This window comes from Struthio camelus, chromosome 12 (assembly GCF_040807025.1).
Source record: "Struthio camelus isolate bStrCam1 chromosome 12, bStrCam1.hap1, whole genome shotgun sequence".
NCBI classification, from domain to species: Eukaryota; Metazoa; Chordata; class Aves; order Struthioniformes; family Struthionidae; genus Struthio; species Struthio camelus.
Window position 1 is genome coordinate 18,210,302 of NC_090953.1, and position 20,851 is coordinate 18,231,152.

At 37.8% G+C, this 20,851-nt stretch overlaps 1 protein-coding gene across 3 annotated transcripts in view; it reads right to left on the minus strand.

Moving 5' to 3' along the window:
• Window positions 1–20,851, minus strand: part of THSD4 (thrombospondin type 1 domain containing 4) — a 428,840-nt gene that overhangs the window by 363,024 nt on the left and 44,965 nt on the right. For all 3 annotated transcript variants that reach the window (XM_068958767.1, XM_068958768.1, XM_068958766.1), the window contains one exon: window positions 742–843. In XM_068958767.1, coding sequence (XP_068814868.1) covers window positions 742–770 — 29 coding nt within the window. In that variant the 5' untranslated portion in view covers window positions 771–843. The remainder of the gene's footprint in view (window positions 1–741; window positions 844–20,851) is intronic.

Genomic DNA, 20,851 nt, shown 5'->3' on the forward strand with positions numbered 1-20,851 from the left:
ACGGAATATTAGGAGGGTGCCTGAATTCATGTCTGAATACACAGTGAAGGTAGGTTAGATCAGAGTTATTACTGACAGTATTTCCACACAAATTAAAGAGTACGTGGCTCAGTAGACTGCAGCTGTCATTCCTAGTAGGACATGAACTTTTGTCCGTGTAGTACCACAGCTGTCTGTTTTCTCTGAATTTGCTTGCTCAACTACAGAACTGGACAGACCTGCTTAAAAACAGCTGTTTGCTTTGTCAAGTAAACTGTTCAAAAGGTTTTTTCTATGTTTGCTCCATGGCAAAATGTTTCATGAATGCATAATATAAATCTTTGAATGAACTGCAGCACACATACAAGAGCATGCAAGTCTGAATTATTTAAGGACAGTGAGAGTAGCCATGCAGCTTCATTTAAGAAAAAGGGGAAAAAAAAAAAAACAAAAAGAAAGAAAAGAAAAGGAAGGTTTTTTAGTGTTTCCAAAAAAACATGCTATCACAATGGCACAGACTAACAGGTGCTCAAAGCATAAGCAAGTATTGAGAATTTTCTCATCTTATTATCAAAGAAGCCTACGTCTGGGATGCATGCACTTGATTATTTGGTCTTTGGACAAGACTTTTATTTATCCTGCTATGATCCAAACATTTAAAATGCCTGTAAACTTTAAAAGCAAGAGACCATCAAATGAATATTGCAGTCTGTTAAGAGCATATCAAATAAGATTTTACTTTTATTTTATTGCATCACTTACCTCAAAGAAACTGTTAAACTGTCTACCATGATCCTTTAATGCAAAGTGTTTTGAAGTGAAAAATATTCTTTGGTGTGTTAAATCGCAGATCGCACGCAAATCCTACAGAAAGAAAGAGAGAAACATGTAACACTTTATTCAGTGTTTTCCAGAATGGCTATAGAACTGGAGACAGGCCTACATTAGTCATGTCTATCCAAACTCCTGGCCTCTACAGCAATTTAAACTAGATCTTCAGTATACGTTAAATGAATAGACAGGACATGTCTCATTTTAGTTAGTAAGACTTCACAAGTGCCAAAGTGCTTTGCTGAACAGGAATGGAATGCAAAATCTTGACCTGAATCTCAAGGGTACAAAACCAGTGTTAAACTTACTTGCCTTTTTATCTCACATTCCTTCTAAGTCACTTCAATGACTTTATGCCTTTTCTGCCACCATACTGGAGATTTTCTTTTCAGTATTTTTCATAGCAAACAGCTCATTTTATTGCCTTGTATTAATAGAATTCACAGGATTTAAACTGAGTTACCAATTTCTAGTGTATTTTAGTATTGTTAATACACTCTCTGAACATTTCATGATCAATGTAAGGATGATTCTGTTGTAAGGATACAGTCGGAAGAAAAAACAGGGAAGACCAGTGCTGCTCCCTCTCTACTACAGACAGCAAATTGAGCTACCGTGAAGTTAAATACCTTGCCCATAGGAAATTTGCCCCCACAAAATCTGAGGTTAAACAACATTCTGAACCCATATTCAACTAATCCTTATTTCCGAATTCTGTCCTTGCATCATGTCTACTACAAACGCATGCAGAAGCCCTACCAGCCCTTAAAAATTTTATTACCTGGATACGTTATGATTTGTTTGGATATATCTTCAACTGTTCAGACACCTGAGGAGGTCTTGGTTTGATAAAGTTATCAAACTTTAGTCAACTAAATTGCTGCAACAGGGTTCTTAGACAGAAAAGAAATCCCTGTAGTATCAATACAGAATAAACCTGGGGGGCAATGAGAGGAAATGTAACACTCCTGGGACTGAGCCTAAATCCATATATTTCAGAACTTGGTCATCTGCTGTCTGTATCTTGCCATTTACAAGTGGTTACATGTTGAAATGCAGCGTAGCAAACAGAAACAAGAGAACTTTGCTGTTCATAGATAAAGAGCTCTCAGCTCCTGTCAGCCAGCCAAATAATTAAAAGCTGCCTAGAAAGGGACAAGGCTTATGAGATCTTTAAAAAGAGTCAAGTAAACTAAAAATTCAGTGCTAGAAATGTAGATTGTATAGAGGTAACTAGACAAGCTGCATATCTCACAAAAATTAAAAGTAAAAAAGAAAAAAAATACCAAAGGGCAAACTTACATTTACTTTAAGCAAGCATATAATATTTCTAACAACTTAAAAAGAACATTCCTTTCACGGTTTTGCTTCTTCTTTTTTTTTTTTTTTAAATGAACATGGAAAAGTATCATGACAGAAGTTATGACTAACTCAAACTTGTTATGCTCAGAAGAAAGCAAGCATCAGAGCACAGCTAAATTTTATCCCTTCCTTCTGCAGTTCCATGGTTGTCAGGAGATCTAAGAGCCCTTCTCGAACTTCTTCATCAATTTCACTGCTTAAAACAACATAGTTGTTTTTTAAAAGATGGGAAGCATTTCTGAACACAAATATTTTAGCCTAGATCTCCTGCAACACTTTTCACCATTCAAGCTTTTGCTCTGTGGTTTCAGAAAGAGTTACATTCTTTTAAATGTTAGGCAAATCCATATATATGCCACTAGCACAAAGCATTTAGATAGATTCCCTTAGGAAACTATTTACTAACAGACACTGAATGGTGAAGGAAACAAATGTTTCATTTCCTGCAATCTGATTCTTAATTACCAGACATTCTGAGGTCAATGGCCTTTTATATCACTTATTGAAAATGGAGGCTATGTATGTAACGGATTGTCACCAACATAGTTTCAAGTTCTCATCATTCTGTTTTTTTCCAGATGTATGCTCTTGTTCTGCTTTTTACTCTACAATAATCTTTTATCCCACGTCCTTGTATGGAGGGACACGATCTCAACAGAATACTGTTACGTGACACAAACTCACACAGAAAGAAATGTGTACCCTCCAAATCCTTGCAAATTACTCCTCATTCTGAAAATCAGAAAAGATAGCACTCTTGAAGTAGTTTCACTAAGAAGCTGGGAAAAAAACCCACTCCAGTGTTTCTGGAGATTATTCTTAAAAAGAGTATTTAAAGTACATGCATATTTTTTCCATTTTTTCTGTTCACCTGTATCTTCACAGTCAACAGCAGTTTGCATTATAAACCCAACTTTCAGCAGAATGCCCTTTTCAAAATACTTCTTACTGCAACTCACAGATCCGCTTTTTCTGAAATTGCATTAGTAGCACAGTGTAAAAAATGCAGAAGTGTCCAGAGTGACTTCAGAGCTTGTTTTCAAAATGACTTCAGTACTTAGGTGCTCATACCCTATTGAAAGCAATGTCATTTTGCCAGTGGTGTTTCTGATACGAAAATTTGCAAACATGACAATCATTTTCCCTCCATTAGATCTAGGACAAAATGAATACTTGAAATGGCAAGACAGTTAATACTGGGATTATGCAACATGAGTTTTGGCAAGAAACTTTCAAAAGTCCGATGAGGTGTAAAATGGGTTTGCTACAGCAATAAGTCTTGCAAATGTAAAAGTCAAATTACCTTCCTGCGAGGAGCTTAAAAGCACTACAGATCTATCTAGGTAAAGGCTTTCTAGAACCCCTGTGCATAGGGGAGTAAATCTTAGTATCTCAATGGGAACAGCCCACACTCCTGTACCGGAGGAGAGCTTCTCCGCTGCATTAAAATCTTTTGACATTTCAGCAAATCTCCCACGTTTCACCTCAACTGAGATGAAACCAAAATCTGAGAAATTGCATAAGATTGAGTCAAAACAGGATGGAAAAAGAACGCAAACCTCCTCTTCAGAGCAACCACTGCTCAACAGCCAAAGGGCTCCTAGTTTCTGTCCAGGTTCCAACAAGAGACAACAAGGAATTAAACCTAGGCTTATTCCACATGTACGAGGAACTCTCATGGCCAAACAGTTTGCTGAGCTTTACTGATCTTTTTGTGAGAGGTGTGTCACTGCATATAATATGCATCAGGTCACAGAAAAGGAGACTGACTATGCAGAGCCTGATTCAAGTTACCTCCTACAGGTGAGTGATCCTAACACCTTCAGACTGCTTCCAGTCTTAGTACTTATACCACCAAGTTATGAGCTAATCAGAACCAGCTTTCCTCTTGGAATTTACTGAAATTTACTCTGAGACTCTCAAGCTCACCTGCATGCTCTCTTTAATCACCTCCGCCTAGCATCCCACTAGTAGTCAGACACTGCACACCTCTGGGCAGGGCCCAGATGAAAGTCTCTTAAGTGAAATTAGAAAACAAAAATACTTATCTGTAAAGGTGACATCAAACAGGAGCAGGGATGGAGAATGCCAGTAACTTATAAAAAAAAAAAAAAAAGAACATAATAGGCTCAGAGGTAATTTCAGAAATTTGCTGAGATACAGACAAAATCAGACGTCTCAAAAAACTAAAAGATGTAATACACCAACGTATCAGCACAGGCATCATAGACGCTGGACAATGAAGAAAGGGGAAAGCCTACCGGGAAGTCAACAGTGAGATTTCTCTCCCCTTCAGCTAATTAACTTGAAGAAATTTCTTCCTATGAAGTGGTCTGGAAATTTGAGAAAACTGATTAATTAGTTATCCTAACCTCTTCAATATCATGGGACCACTCACATGCAATTTTCCATGCAACTATCTCTCTTATGTATTGTGAGCAGATGGTATTTCACTTTCACAAATTCCAATGCAATTTTAACAACAATCAACCTTTACTTCTCCAAATTCTGTTATTTGCATATTTCTCTATGCATCTATGTATTAACCATAAAATTCTTAACACGTACATATGTACACATGCATAGTGATACGACCTAAATACCTCTGTTCTAACTCACAGCTACGACGTGAGACACATCATGTAAATACATACCCAAATTCAATTACGTGCAGAATTGCTCTGAGCTATATAGCCTATTTTATCTTGTTGACTTAAATATATGCCAAGTCAAGTTAAATTTCCTTAAATATTTATTTTCCCGATTAGATTACGCATCTTGCCAGCTACTGCAATTTAAACGGCAATTTAAAGTGGCTATGAAACTTGAGCATCATTCCAAAGTCACGTTTTCCACTGATGTACACAGCTCTCCTTTCATATTATTTAGGAAAAAAAAAGTAGTAAATAATATTTAGAAATCCTTACAGAAAACAATACTATACTGTTTAAGGTGACCTTTGAATCTGATGCCTTGCACAATGGTAAAACACAGCATATATTAGATTATAGTTGCCCCCGCCTATTAAACTAGATTCAACACGGGTCCTTTGGATTGCATCCAAAATTCACTACCTTCACTAGACTTCCATGAAGCACTGCACAGTGCACCAAATTTATCTAGTTACATAACTTGTGTGTACTCTCAATAACTTGTTCTATAGCTGTTGATAAGTACTGCCGGAATCCTGTCAAATAATCATTAGTTATATTAAAACGCACACTTGGCTCTGAAAGCTGCATGATAGAGAAACCTAGTCTTGGATCTGATAAAAGGTTCTGATGCTAACATGGATTATACATTTTCATTAAATCAAAATTTCTGAGTTACTCCACCTAACCCTGAAGGTGCCTCTCCATTTTACTATAAATGCTTTGAAAACTTTAAAGTTCTCCTTTTGGGTGTGTCCAGAATTATTGCAGTCCAAGAAAGCTCTCAGTGCCTGTCTCCAATCTAAGCTTGATCAGGATCCAGAAGTTTTCATTCCCTTACTTAAATATTGCAAAGAACACAGTCTAGTAAGTATACTCCACAAACAACAACAAACACAGAGGCACAATGAAGAATCTTACAATCACAGGTGCCTATACTCATAGGAAGTAGCGCCACTGCACAAGATTTTCAAGATTCCCTGCCTCAGAGAGCCTAAACAAAACAATAACTGTGAGGCTAGGGCGATCCTGGAGTAAGTCCTAATTTTTTTTTTTTTAATCCAGTGAATACTCCGTTTGTCAAAAAACGGTTTCAGCTCACGTCCTTGGAACTTGGGGGAAAAAGTGCAACCTGACTGCCTGGCATCCAATTCCATCATATTTAATTCTCCACTGAAAATCTAGGAGCCAAACTCAAAGTTGGGGAAATCCAATAGTGATCATACGACCAAATTTTTTATTTGATCTAGCCCATAATATTCAGAGATAACATGCAAATTTTGGCTTGTAAAAATACAGTTATACTGAAGTGTGTCACAATTCAAACATGTTTTAGTTTTTGTTGGATTATGTATAATTTAATTACAAATGCCATAGCCCTTATTAGATCTATCTTGAAAATAAAGGGGGAAGCTGTAAAGATAGGTGCTCATTTACAGATTGCGAGCTACAGTTACGTTATATAAGATTAGTAGGATTTGTTCTTTAATATTTCTCTAAATTTATTTTCAGTTAACATCTGTTTATATCATCCGTTAGGTAGCATTAATACTTAATTAGTATTTTGTGAACCTACACTTCTAATAACAGTATGATAATACTGATTCTGGTCTAAATTCTTCTAAAGACCCCTTCGATTCAATAAATAAGCTAACTGCGTAAAAATGGATTTGACAGTGTAATAATGATAGCCTTGATAATCAAATGAAGTACATTATTCTAATATGAATTATGATAGATAATTAGTTAATTAATATCAGATGCAAAGGAAACCTGCTGGAGTATCAATATCAAGTCGATCAATGATGCTAACAATTTATAACTCTTAAATCCTGAACAGGTTGTTTATATTGATATCAGATTCACCCACCTTAAAAAAAAAAAACAAAAAAACAAGCATCTGAAAAACTGGAAAGACTTGTTCTTTTTTTCTTCTAAATAACAACCCAGAAAAAAGCCCATTTCTCAAGATCCAGGTTGCACCAAGATTTCCATTTAGCCTGATTTGCTCCGTCTTTCACCTCCTGAAAGTATAAGGTAAAATGAATCACAAAAATGAGATCATGAAATTCTCCAAATCGGCAAGGAGACTCTTGGGACGTAACTGCATGGAAACTATCGCAAACTTATCTTCAGTTCATCTCAAGATTCCAAATTGACAGGCTGTGCAATTTTGGCCAAATCTTTAAACGTTTTTTGTAACTACGTGCAGTAAAGACGTTTTTTAGAAGATTGATTTCTTTGGGTGACAGTATATGCTTACAGTCTCATTTTTAACCAGTGTTCGTCAAGAAACTAAAGCTTCAAAGCACATCTTAAAGAGTTCTTGAATCTATGTTCTCCTGTACAGCTGCCCATCTAGAAAGCCTTATTAAGCGCAAAATTAGGGAGCTGTAGAGCTTCATCAGGTGTCTGACCTTTCCCTGACTTTACTTATTAATTTCTAAGGAAAATATTCTAAGGTCAGTGTAACATTTTCCACAGTTTCCTATAACACAGCTAAGCCAGACTCTACACTTCATTAAAAAGACCCTTCAACTCTTCAAAAAGCCTTTGCAGAACAAAAGCAAATTAGAAAATACCTCCAATAAACATAAGACAGACCAGCTAGTTGCAGCATATATTTAATATTCTGTTTTCTATATGTTAATTAGTATTCTTGCTTTGGAGATGGATAGAAATTATGCACACACGTATCCGCTGGAACGTGAAAAGCAGCCCAGCACATAATTAGCTAAGATGTCAAGCTAAGGTAGCCAAGACACACAGTGGTTATTTCTTACCTTCCCATCTCTATCTAAAGAGGCTAGTATAGGAATCTCAATACCAGCTCTTCACCCTGGAAGGATTTATTGATTAAAGGAATTCCAGCCACTGCCACAACTGTTCCGTATCACTAATGCTGCACAAAGTGGCTAGACCTTACATAAGATGAGGACCTAGGGAACTAAACAATTCTGCAACCATCTGAAAGTACTTTCTCACTGCTCCACTAGTATATTCTACTGTCTAATAAAAGCAGCTGCAAACTCCCCCTGCTCACAGATCCACTAGTAATCATCGCATACACTGATCTTAGGAGCAGAGTGTTACGCATTCATTCAGCTGAGAGAACTAAAGAAAGAAGTTCTAGCAGTTTTAGCGCAGTAAGAAATATTTTTTAAAACTATGACAGGATCTACTACTCAGACCTCTAAGTGTTACAAATGATTATCTATAATAAGACACATTGTATATATTTTTAATTAATTTGGGTCTCCTTTAAAGGAACTTCCTTGCTATAACCTGAGTACTCCAAAGCAAGGATGGAGAAGGGACTGCATGCGCAAAGGGGAGGGGAAGGGACCCAGATTACACTCTGAAGACCCTTCTCATAAAGCAATCTGTTAACCATTCCATAAACCCAGACAACATTAATCTGATTATTGATACTGAAAGAGAGAGAAAGGGGAACAGTTTAATGGCCTAAGTAGTCAGGTGAAAATACCTGATGTCTCTGCAGGCACCAATTCAAAACGTAGGTGAATCCTTTGTTCTTATGATAAGTGACAGATCAACAGACCTGTGTGAACCTTGTTGTGATGAAATAACTGCAATCTTGCCTACAAAATGAATAGTAAGAACAGGAATTTTTCTGCAATCAGTTACCATTCTAGCCACTGTTCTACTAAGCTTAAGCGGCTAGAGTGGTGTTTTAGAAGAACAGTTCATATATCACTTCACGACCCCCCTCCCACTTCATACAGGCTCACATAAAACAGCTCTATATATGCTGTCTGCTGTAACTGGTAGAGTGCCCTAACTAGAACTCTTTAATTGAGAAAAGTACTATAAGTAGGGAATTTCAGTCTTCAAGTGTATTTATTCAGTAAAAATCTGAGCTATAGCAGTATTTCAAAGTACACGGCTGCATTTCAGACCAACCAGGAATACCAGAAATTTCTCAGAGCCTCTTTTAGCCATAGTAATTTCTTTACCTGTAAAGAACTCGGAGAACATGAGCTTTCCTTATTCATATTTTCCTTTCACCACTTGCTTAACGAACACTACTTTCAGAACACAAATCCTCCAAAACGCTCTCCAAAAAAAAATCAAAAGCTTCTAGCTTTCAACCTATCTCAGTCTGAGCTTCTTCAAAAGATAGGCTTGCAACAGCATTTATTTACAGTTTACGTTAGGCAGCAGAAGATGGTTCTCAGAGGAAAACTACCATCTTTTGGATGAGAATCAAGGACCCACCAGCTTCACTCAAAGAATTATAACACAACCTATTAGAAAAGCTTGTAGGAGACAAGTATTTCAGCACAGTTACTAGAAAGCATACGTACAAGGAAAGCAACACACAACATATTTCAGTAGTATAATCAACTATTTCTTAGAAACACAGCCGGGACACATACCCCTCTTATCAACTAAAAATCACATCTATTACACCAGTATTGTACAGTAAAAAGTTACCTTCCTTTTGAAAAGGGGAAATATTGTTTTCTAGCAGCCTGTTTAATGAGAACTTCTGTCTGGCATAACACAAGTCCTATTTTCATTTTTTTAAACAGCTAACCATAAAAATTAACTTTCATGCTCTTCATGAAACATTGCTAACATATGTCTACGCATCAACACCTGCTACATAGGAAAAAGGGAATAAAACTCAGGAGGCTGGGCTTAGTGAATAAGTTTCTTGGCCTGTATATTATGCAACATTCAAAAGCATGCATGGGTGAAGATCAAGTTGTTTCTAGTGACAAGTACCCTTTGAAACATTTCAGTTACTAGTAAATAGCTCTGTGCATCACGAACCGACCACACAAATGACTCTCTCCATTCCTGCAATGCAAATAAAAAATGGAATGAAACTTTCTATTCTCTAAATTAAGGCTGGCTCACGCTAAGATAGTATGAAGAGTCAGCAATGTTCTGTGGACACACAAAAACGTTCATTTCCAACAATGCAAAAATCCTGAACTTTATTAATATTTTCCTTTGAAAATCACAGTAAATGGCAGCTGAACGTTCAACTCTACCATGGTTCAGCTCTACCACTGAGAAAATTATTTGGTGTTCCTGTCAAGGTACATGACCATACTCAATCGCAAAGTATTAGCTTTCACAAAATTCCTTCTCCTGTTCTGCTTGTAAGATTTCTCACATGCTTGGAGCACCTGTACAATGAGACAAGATGGAGAGAGTACGTGATGGAGACTTGAAATCTTTGCTTGCTTATTTAAGAGCAAAATGTTTTCTTAAAAGTATCAGTGGATGCAACATCACTGCGCAAAGCAGTGCCTCGTAACAACTACGCTTTCAGTGAACGCTCACACATTGTTCCAGAGCAGAGGAGCTATAAAATTGTACCTTCAGGGCTGTAGAGGGCCTCTCCAGAAGTCAAACTAAACCGCCTTTTCAGCTCACTAGCTAACCTTTAATTGAAACATCGCTAGTCCTTAAAAAGAGATTACTATAGATCATCCAAGTGACCACAGGGAACATATTCTTGTCAAGACTGGTGAAATATTTCTCTTCTGGGTAGCTGTTCATATCCATTATTGTCAGAGATTCTTAATTTTCTAAAGTAAAACCCTACGCAGCAGAACAACTACTAAATGGAGTATATATATCTATATATATAGATATAGATATAATATAGGCATCCACTGAAATTATCTTAAGACCCATAGGGCTCAATTCCACACCTACGCTGCAGTACTCCAAGAACTTCTGTAATATTATTCTTTGTTTACACAGCTCTGAATGGGATAAAAATCATCCCCAGAGGACTTCAGAGATTTCTCTCTCTCTGCTACCTAATTCTCTGAGGTGAGTTAAGCATTCTAAAGAAAATCTGACAATCCCCGAAGAATTTAACGGGACTTCAACACAGAAGGCATCGATTACAGAAATACAATTTAAAAACTCTACTTGTTAGTACAGAAACAAGCATGACAATTCAGTGTCAGCTTATTAGTCTATTTACTTACAGACAAGGAAAATACATTTATAAAGGGATATGCAAGGCCACAGCCAAACGGATATCTTGCTCCCATGCATTCCAGCTGCTACAGCAATGCACAAAGGTCTTGGTAGTCCAAAGCACATACCGCTGTGGCTCAATGGAGCGCTGCACTGCGGATCACTGCCTTCCTGTATTCTCTCTAATGGAGATTACTGTGGGCACACGTCCCAAAATAACTCATCAAATTCTTTTCTACACAAGTTTTCAAGGACAAGTATTTTAACATACATTTCACTACTGCCATAACTGAAGAGAAAAACAACAGTGACTATCTATTGACGCACATTTTGTACTAACCGATGTCCAGAAACAGTGATCAGGACTCTAGTAATAAACATTAAATATGGGGGACACTCCTCTTCCCTTTGGTCCCCTCCCCGCAGTCAGCAAACCCAACTGTTTTATTTTGGCAAAAAGAAGAGATTTCTTTTCTCCTACATGCAACTGGAGCTTTATTCAGGTGGGAATTGAAGTAACTAGCACTGCAAAAGATAGCAATATTGCTGCAACCCAGCTGTCATTACAAAACCAGGCAATGGCTGTAAGCCACAGTTCTCTACGGAGGGGCCAGGCAGAGGTTCATCGTCTTCTAAGAAGCTCAAACATTCAAACAGATGTAGTGTCCTCTAACGTTTGGGAGAATTTGGGCACTGCACACCTTCTAGAGCAGTGCAGCATATGAGAGCAACATGGGTTTTCAATCAGTTTCTGGGCAAGTACAAAGAAGTAGAAGCTTCTCAGGCTCACACAGAGAGAGGGATATATTTTAGTTGCCGCCAAAAAACAACTGACAAATAGTGCTGTGATACTGTGGCATTCAAATTAATCCTAAGCATGCTCTTGCTTAGTCAACCACAACAAATCAAATGTTCTGGCCTGTTCTGAAAAAATTCCACATAACTAGTAGTAAGACTTGTGTGCCATGCTTTATTTTTAAGATTCAATTCAGATGATAACTGCTGGATCATGGACAGAAACACAGCCCATCATGTAGCTTATATATCTTGCATGGCAGATTTCAGAGTCTATGCTCTTGAAACATCTTGCAATGAACCAGTTTATAAAATATTGTTTAAATTGCTTTGCTACTAAGTAACCCTGAAATAATGATGAGATTCTAACTTATTTCTCATTAAAAAGCTGTCTGATCTGGCTTTCCACATAATGGAAGAGAAATACAACAAAGAATTTTGAGGATTTATTGCTTTCTTTTTTGTTCCTACATAATGATGAATAAAAGGTCTAATGAGAGGTCTTAAGATAGTACCATAAAATTAAATATTTATTTTACAGTTTTAAAATAGAATACCAGAGAATTTAAGAACATAAAAATAGCACACTATCAATGAATCTCTGAAAGCCAACTGCAGGAATGATAAAAAAAAAAAAAAGAGCTTGTAAATATTTTGCAAATATTAAATTCTGCATGGAAATAAATGATACAGGTATAACTCAGAAAACCCATTGAAGACTTGTTTCATATGTTTTTTTTTTTTTTAAAAAAAAGCTTTTTTAGCACAACAAAACAAAGACGAGGGCTCCAGTATGGCAACAGAGACATTTAATATTCTTATCCTCCAGGCTTGATTTAAGTGAAGTCTTACAAAAAGTTAATCGTTGCAAAGCTAGATACGCAACCAAGACAGTAGCATCAGATGCCAATGGTTTTGTTATCCTTTAAAGGGGTATATCTGCAGAAGTGCACCTTCTTTATGTGAAAAACTTGTTAATGGAGATAAAAAGGAAAAGGCTAAGTGGTCCAGCTTTAATAAGAAGTAAGGACGATAGACAACAGTATGCGTTGTATCTTTAAGAAAGAGACATGAGTGCGCAGCATGATTAGAGACAGAAGGAGACGCATATAATCTGTATGTTCAGAAACTTTGAGAACACAAATTGTTCCCATTATACCCCTTGAGACTGAAGCTACTGAACGTAATTTTCCTAAAGTCTTTACTCAGTTCAGGTTCAGTCCAGACTTCTAGGAATCTCCTAATGCTCGTTTCCATCATATCTGCATGTGGTGAACCCTTCTGCTTCCTGTATTTTACAACTGAGCTAAAAGATCCTTCGAGAGAGGGGAGTGGGAGCTGTTTATTCTTATCCTGTCAGTTTGTAAGGGATTTTAGACATCCTACAGATCTTGTCTTGCTGCTATGCCTCATGCGCTCGGGTGGTCCACATGAAGATTAGTATTTCAGTCCATTTAATGTAAACTGCATGAACTGTTATACTCCTACAGGAGATAACAGTCCCAGACACAAAGACCAAAGCTAATCATACATTCAAAGACTCTCAAGCTATCAATCACTCAGCAGCTAGGTTAAAACATTTTACTACCTAAATATTAAAAATCTCCCTATTTGGAAAGAAATAGTTTGAGAGATGCTCTCCAGTGACTCGTGAAGAATGAGTTTATGACTGACAGATAAAAGACACTAACCTCACAAAATCACCAACAAGCACTGTTACCCTCACTAAGAGGGCTACCCGAGAAACTAAACCAATGAATCAGGAAGATGGTACTCCCTTTCAACTCCCGGGCATCTTTTCCAGGTCAGGTTCTAGATCGGAGTTTTTCCCCAGCCTGTAAGTAAATCTGCTACTGTTTTCAAGAGAGGTTTGCCTGACGATAGGTTTAAGACCACTATATAATCTGACTCTCAAACAAATGAATTGAGGTTACTTGCAAAGTCATTCAGTGGAGCTGATGCATATGAGTACTAAGAAGCCCCCCTCTCACATGCTGCAAAAGCCAGGCAGGTTGAAGAGAAAACAATAATAAGAAATATCATACTTTTCTACAAGTCCTGCGTGGGCTTGCAGAGAAAGATAGGCTGATGGAAATCCCCTTTTTAACAAAACAGTGGAAATATTCAGTGCAGTTCAGACACAGCATAATAAAAATGTGACTGTATCTTACCTCCCCACTTACTAGCCTTACATAATTTTATTCAGGATAAACTAGTCTGTTCACAGCCCCTCCTTGCAACACAGCAGTTTGAGCAAGTTATTACACTTCGCATCTCACAGGCCAAGAGCATGCCTGGATTAGCACTATGCCAAGAGGGGGAAAGCATGAGTATCATCACACTACTTGGTCTAGCCGCTGACAACATACACAGCCTTATGGCTGTATCTAGAGCCCACTAGCCTCCATGACTTTCGATCAGACCTTTCTCATCTAGACCAACAATTTAGAGGATTTTGTAAGCAGCCAATTTACCAAATAAAAGAAGTTAGTTTGTGCGCTCCTAGACAAGCAAGAGCTATTTCTGATGGATGTTGCTAAATATAATTTTACATAGAACATTTTCAATCCATCTAGGTTTGAATAGCCATTTACCCACTATACAGGCCTCCCCAGAGTTATTCCTAATAGGCTTCAAAATATTTCAAGAGACTAAAAAAAGGGGGGAAAAAAATTGTTACTCTGTAATAGTCAACAATGATCACTTGAGATTAAAGTATTATTTTCTACCTACATATAATGTTTAGTGTATGAGTTTCTTTGCTCACTATCTCTGTTGATAATCAGATTTACCTTAAAAATAGCAGTTATTATTTGTAGTTTCCAAGTTGGCAGTCATCCAAGTCACACACAAAAAAAAAACACTTTGACCTTTCACCTCTCTTTTCTGACCACAGTAAATGTTGAATCTAATCCCGTTTTTCTAACTCATCTACAATACATAAGCCTCTGCCATCATCACACCATGCTTTAGGGACTTTTGCAACCCTCTTCAGTCAAGTAAATCTATTCAAGTGCCCGGGGTTTTGCATAAGTAAAGTGAGAGTGAAGAATTCTGAATAGGGCCCTTATTGTGTCAGGTAAAAAGAAATCAAAGGTCATCTCTTGGCAGATAGAGGCTGAACTTATTTGTGCTCAAGGGTGGGTTATTGTAGTGCACTGACCTTCACCTGACATCACTTGAAGCTTCAGGCAAAATACCCCTGTGCCTACAAACTGAAAAATGGGGACTTAAAACGTGAATGAGACGCTTCTTGAATTTATTTGTAAGAAAGAAAAGTACAGCCAATTGAAAACTGCAGGCAAAGAAAAATGAGCAACTCCTTCAACACTGTGCAGTTCAGTTGCTGCTTTAAACATCTCCTACATCACAGGCAGTATCAGTAAGGATTTTTCTTCTTTTTTTTTTTTTTTTTTTTGGTCAACATTAACGGTGTCTACTGCTACCTGTGCATACTGCTTCAAGTCAGAAAAGCAGGGTTTTATATAGTGATATGCAAGTTTCTAATTGAGGATCGGCTGCTGCAGATTGGGGAAGGCTTCCTCAAAGGAATGCAACTTGCCTGTAATCCCTCTTTGCACATTGCTTGACACAGGGCTTCCCCGTTAAACAAAAAAAATGTATAGGCTCAGTAAACAAGCATCTTGAAAAGCTCTTAAACATAGCTTTAGAACAAGGACAAAACAAAAAGCAGAAGCAAACAAAGAAGCCTTACCTTTCTGAACTCTGAATTGTCAGCAAGATACATTTGGAAACAGTTTTTCCCCACTCTTCCATTTCAAAACAGTATAAACAAATCACAATTTAATCACAAGCAGCAGCATTCAGAAGAAGCCTTATCTGTTTCATTCCAATCCTAATAATATGAAAGCAGCAAAGACAATTTAGTACTTTCATGCCCTCATCAGTCAGGACAGCAAAGAGACGTTTTTCGTGTGTTAAACATGCCCGCAAACTATCATCCTGCATTCAGCCCAGCTGATAAATTCAGCCAGCAACAGATATGGGCAACAAGAACTCTATAACAATAACTTACATACAGCAGCATTGTCAGTGCCTAAGTAAGAAACCAGAGCCTGATCCTGCAATATTTTAAATAATCCTATGAGAAACAACCAAAATACTCCAAACTCCCTAATGTCAATGTGAGCAAACCCCTGAACTGTAAGTAGAAAAAAGTAAGATAGTCTCTTTGATGTGCAATATGTATTGACAAGTAAAAGTGATAACTGAAGATATAAAGGAATATAGGAAATTACATTTTGATTTTTGCAGTGATAACCAACCATTAAAAACTGGCATCCAGCCTTAACCCCTGTGTTTCAACAGACGAACAATATCTCTTTGGCTTTCAAAGCTAAACAATAGTTACAGTTAATGGTTAACACACACTATTCCTTTAAATCCTTATTCTTACGCTATTCTGGCTAAGTACTTAAATACCACATACAAACCCAGAAGACGTGCAAGCAGGTTTGCCCGCTGTTACACATTCTCTTCTCCAGCACACTGCTCTGTGAAACTGCAGGAACATGAGACAGTTTTCATTGTTGCCAGATTCAGTAATTGTATCCATTCCATATAATTTATGTGCCTTTTGGGCAGCTTGTGTCATGAGATGTCATTTCGTTGTAATAACACAGGGTGGAATTGGACAGGCTCTTGCTTCTCTTTGCCAATCTGATAAGTAAAATCCTTTTTCTTTATATTTTTGCTGAAACTACATGCTTTAGATAAAAATAACCAAAGATACAAATATAACATACAACCAACTACTAGCAGCCTGATGTTACCAAACCAGGTCTGCAACAACCACCCTTACCATGGAAAAAAACCCTGAGCATCTGAAAACTTCCCAAGTCAACATCCACCCAAATCAACATCCACTCTTACAGATTATCATCAATTGTTTTGCTGAATTTGCCTGTTAGAGATAGGTTTGTCCCTTCTTGCACGCCAGCTCATCCAATGGAGTCATAGGGGAACCTGTCTGATTCAGGGTAACAGATTTTAGTTATAGGATACTTGAGTATCTAAGTGACATTTTTGTCCCGGGAGAGTATTCTTCCATACTCACACAGATCCAGCAAGGCCACGCATAACCAATGTTTTTCATCAAGAAGCAGCTTTCATAAAAAAGGGCTTTTTAAAAGGGTTTCTTTGATCCATCCTTTTCCCAAAACAAGAGCAGAGAGAATATATATTCCACCTTTGGCACCACAACTTACACAGAAGGCAATGAGCAGGCAACCACGCCACTTCCGTGCAGGGCTACAGCGTCCTCTGCACTCACGACAAACATTTAACTGTGGGCAGCCTTCTCCCGTCCCTTTAGGGACACTAGGTCATGCGGTCAAAAGGGACAGACCCTGGCCCACTTTTTGGGCAAGCAAGGCCAGTTGTGTCACTCCACGTCGTAGCAGCTCTGCTTCTACGTTGACAAAGAGGAGACAACTTTGGGAAGATGCTATTCACGGCCAGGTTTCTCTGCTGAACTTCATTCCTATACAGCAGAGGTTAACACAATCCCCACAGACTAAGTAAACAGAGAAGCTGAAACTTCCATCATCACCATGAATATCCCTTGAATTTAGCAAAAAGGGAGTATTCTTCTCTTATTAATTTTAATATTTTAAGAACTCTGGGTTTAGAAAAGGAGCCTAATTAAATTCGCAAAGTGAAAGCAACAAGAATCCAGTAAAAAAAAAAAAATAGCCTTCTTAGCCTTCTAAAGAAGCATGTTTCTCTGTACACTTAATCGCATACAGCTCTGAATAACTTGTGTGTTTATAGTGGCTTTAGGAGAAGGGGAAAACAGATCACAGAGATGAGAAATTTATCCTCACCAACGGGTGAAATTTGTGTTTCTACAGAGCATTACAGATATTGTCTCTCAAATCCCTCTTAGCCTCTGAATATCTCTTACCAGTAATTTCTATGAAAATGAAGTAAATGTTTAAGTAGTAAATAAGCCTTTTGCTGATCCTGTGCACAAGATTGATTTTTATCTACCATTACCAACTCCTATAATCTAAACATGATTTGTTTGGCATCCAGAGGGTGTCCTGAAGGCCCCAGTTCCAGGAACTGCAGACTATATGACAAGCACAACTCCCATTAAAAGAGCAAGTTACTAGCTCTTGTACTGCCAGAGAAAGACTGTGAACACAAACTCTAAGGGCTCCAAAACCACAAAGTCGGATATATTCATTTAGAATTTCAGTACTTGTAACATTGTGATTCTGGGGCAGATCTACCTCATGAGTCCTAAGCCCTCCGTGTGCGGCAGTACCGCAAGCATGCCAATGAACTGCTAACGGGACAACAGAAGTAGCTCCCGGGCTCTGCTAAATGCCACCACCTGACCAGCAAGATTTATTTCTAGAGCTCTGAAACTTAACCATTCCTTCCCACAAGTCAGTGACAATTCGTTAGGTGTATTTTTGCTAATAAAGCCTGCCTCCCTGCTCCTTTTATAAATAGAATCAAACAAATTATAACAGCATTCCTCAAAAATTCACAATTATTATATTGTAGGCGTTCCCACTTCCTGCTGGAGCAGAACTTCATTTTTTCCTTCTGTTCCATGGACAATTGTGCTGAAGTGACAATATGGAAAAAAACGTTTGAGGAAAGGAAGGCTCCATGCATTAGGCACAGCTAAACTTCGAGACTGCAGTCACATCAACACTTCCAAATTCTCATGTTTAACACCAACTGATTAATGCAAACTGGGAACATGAGCCAATGCTTGAGAAGACAGTTACATTCAAGCATTTTGCCAAGTCATTCTACCAGCTATGTTTGTAACCAAAGAATGAACTTTGCTGTGTTCAGATACAGCATTAGTTCTGCTGGAGAACTAAAGCTCGCTGCTTTCTTGTAGGACCAGCAGGTATATGTAATTAGTTCCTTACTCGTGAATGCAAGCATATCCACAGACAAGCTTTAAAGAAATATTGAAATGGTGCTTTAAAGTGCCGCTAAGATTTCATGGCTTAAACCAGTGGTCATTCTTTTCCATGACAAGAGCACATCGCATGGGAATGCCTTGACCAAAAGCCACTGCAGTTACTGATAACCTTTCCATTGACTTTAGTGGCCCCTTGGATCAGAGCTTTAAGGAAAACAGAGAGCGGCTCTTGCCCTAACTGAGAAAAGAACTGACAGAACCGATGGAAAAAAAGTAATTTTTTTAAACCAGTTTTTCCATATAAGGAGTATGGAATCTTCCTGCGAAGGGAAATTCCAAAACCAGGACCAAAATAAATACTGAAGTGGGATGCCAAGAAGTAGCAGTGCAGCACAGGACTGATGTAAAATAGCCAACAAGCAAGTTCTTAAGCTGCAGCTTGAAGAGAGACAGAAATAAACCTATCAGATACATGCTACATGATTTGTTTTTGTTCATGAACAATAGATATTTTTACTCTAGATTTAAAAAAAAAAAAAAAACACACATAAAGCACCTGGCACGCAAATTATCTTCAGGAAATTTAACAGTGGGCCAATATCCTGTGATTATCATACCTTGTTCAGAGATAAAGGAAACGGAGAAAGACACTGATAAGATTTGATCAGCACCACACAGCAAGTCAATGGCAGCGTTGAAAACAGAAGCCCGCATTCCAGCAACACTCACATATGTCACCTAACCAGCAGATAAGGCTACTCTTCTCTCATAGGAATTATATTCAGATCATATCAACACTGGAATACTTGTAGTGCAAGGACAGCTCCTGCTGTAAGAAGTTCCACGTTTACCAGTCGGTACTACTGTTTAAAAAATATAGGATGGACGTCTGCAAACGATGCTGACAAGGGCCGATTGTTTAAAAGTAACCAAGACTACGAACACTGACCCATCTCTGGGAATGCCATAACCCTGCAGGGAGAAGCTACACAAATCACATGTGTGGCATGACATTCACAAGTCCCCAAGAGAAAATTGGGTGGGATAGGGCATTCCAGGAGGAGAAAACTGAGTTGTTTCATAGAAATTATTTGTTATTGCCAACTAGCAGAAACAAAACAAAACAAAAGGCAGGAAACACTAAAGCATACAAGTCTCAGCTATGCTCCCTTCATACAAAGTAAGATACGAGGCCAAATTCAGTGCCCATCAGATCACTCCATTAATCTGTTAATTTTTTATTTATATCTGCTTAACATCTCCCTAACCAATCTTTTAAATGAAGTACTAGACCATGTATTCTCCCCAAAAATCTAACACACACACACACACACAGAAGTTTCTAGTGTTATGTACTGTCCTGAATGTGACAAGCTATTTAAATGCAAAACTCACAATAATCCTCTCTTACATAACCTACTATAGATTAGCAATGCAATTGCTAATTGCATTGTTTGCAATCGATGCCTGTTGGTCGCATATTTGAGCCACCTAAATTCAAAGCTGAATTAGCTTCGTAATTATTGGATTCATCTTCCACACTACACTTATATCAGGTTAAGCTGTTTTCTGGAGAGCAAAAAACTAATAGCCAAATCATATACGTGCCTAGTTCAGAGAACAAGACGTTTCACAGAATATGTTCTCCAGCTAGGTAAGTGAGAGAAGAGAGCACTATGATCACGGAACAAGTTTCAAAATTAGAAGTTACAAGATGTTTTACCTAGCTACAGTGATAAAAGTTATACCATCAGGTCCAGGATACTGACTATACACAGTAAGTTGTCTGCTCAGATTTTTTTCTACTTGCAAAAAAATAACAACCTTCTAAAATCGAAGCCTATTATGATAATACAACACTAAGGGGGACACAGTTAAAATTGCTTATGCATGGTTGACTTCCAAGTTTCCTGAATTTTTAAGTGCTTAACCACCAAATGTTAATGTTCTCTAACAGAACTCAAAGCCCATAGGAGTCTCTGTGATGTAAGTTGAGTGCAGTCAGTGTAAACTGTAACAGAATTTTAAAATTAAAAAAAAATAAATCCAAACAAAGATTCACTACTAAGTGTCTGACTGGCATTTTTTCATCTCCGTTTTCAGTAGACCTGCCTCTGTCTACCAACGGCCTGAATATCATAGAACTGATGCCTGAATATCATACGACTGATGTAACATCACAGACAACTGAGAACTACTATGCTGAAAAACAGTTTTTCTGCTATCATTGTCTACTCGCACACTCAGGCCAGTCTAAGTCTTCAAGTCTGCAGTTTACTTTTATTTAGCTTTTGGCCTTAATTTAACACATGTTTAACTAGCACAGTTATACCTTTTGCTCTAGAGCAAG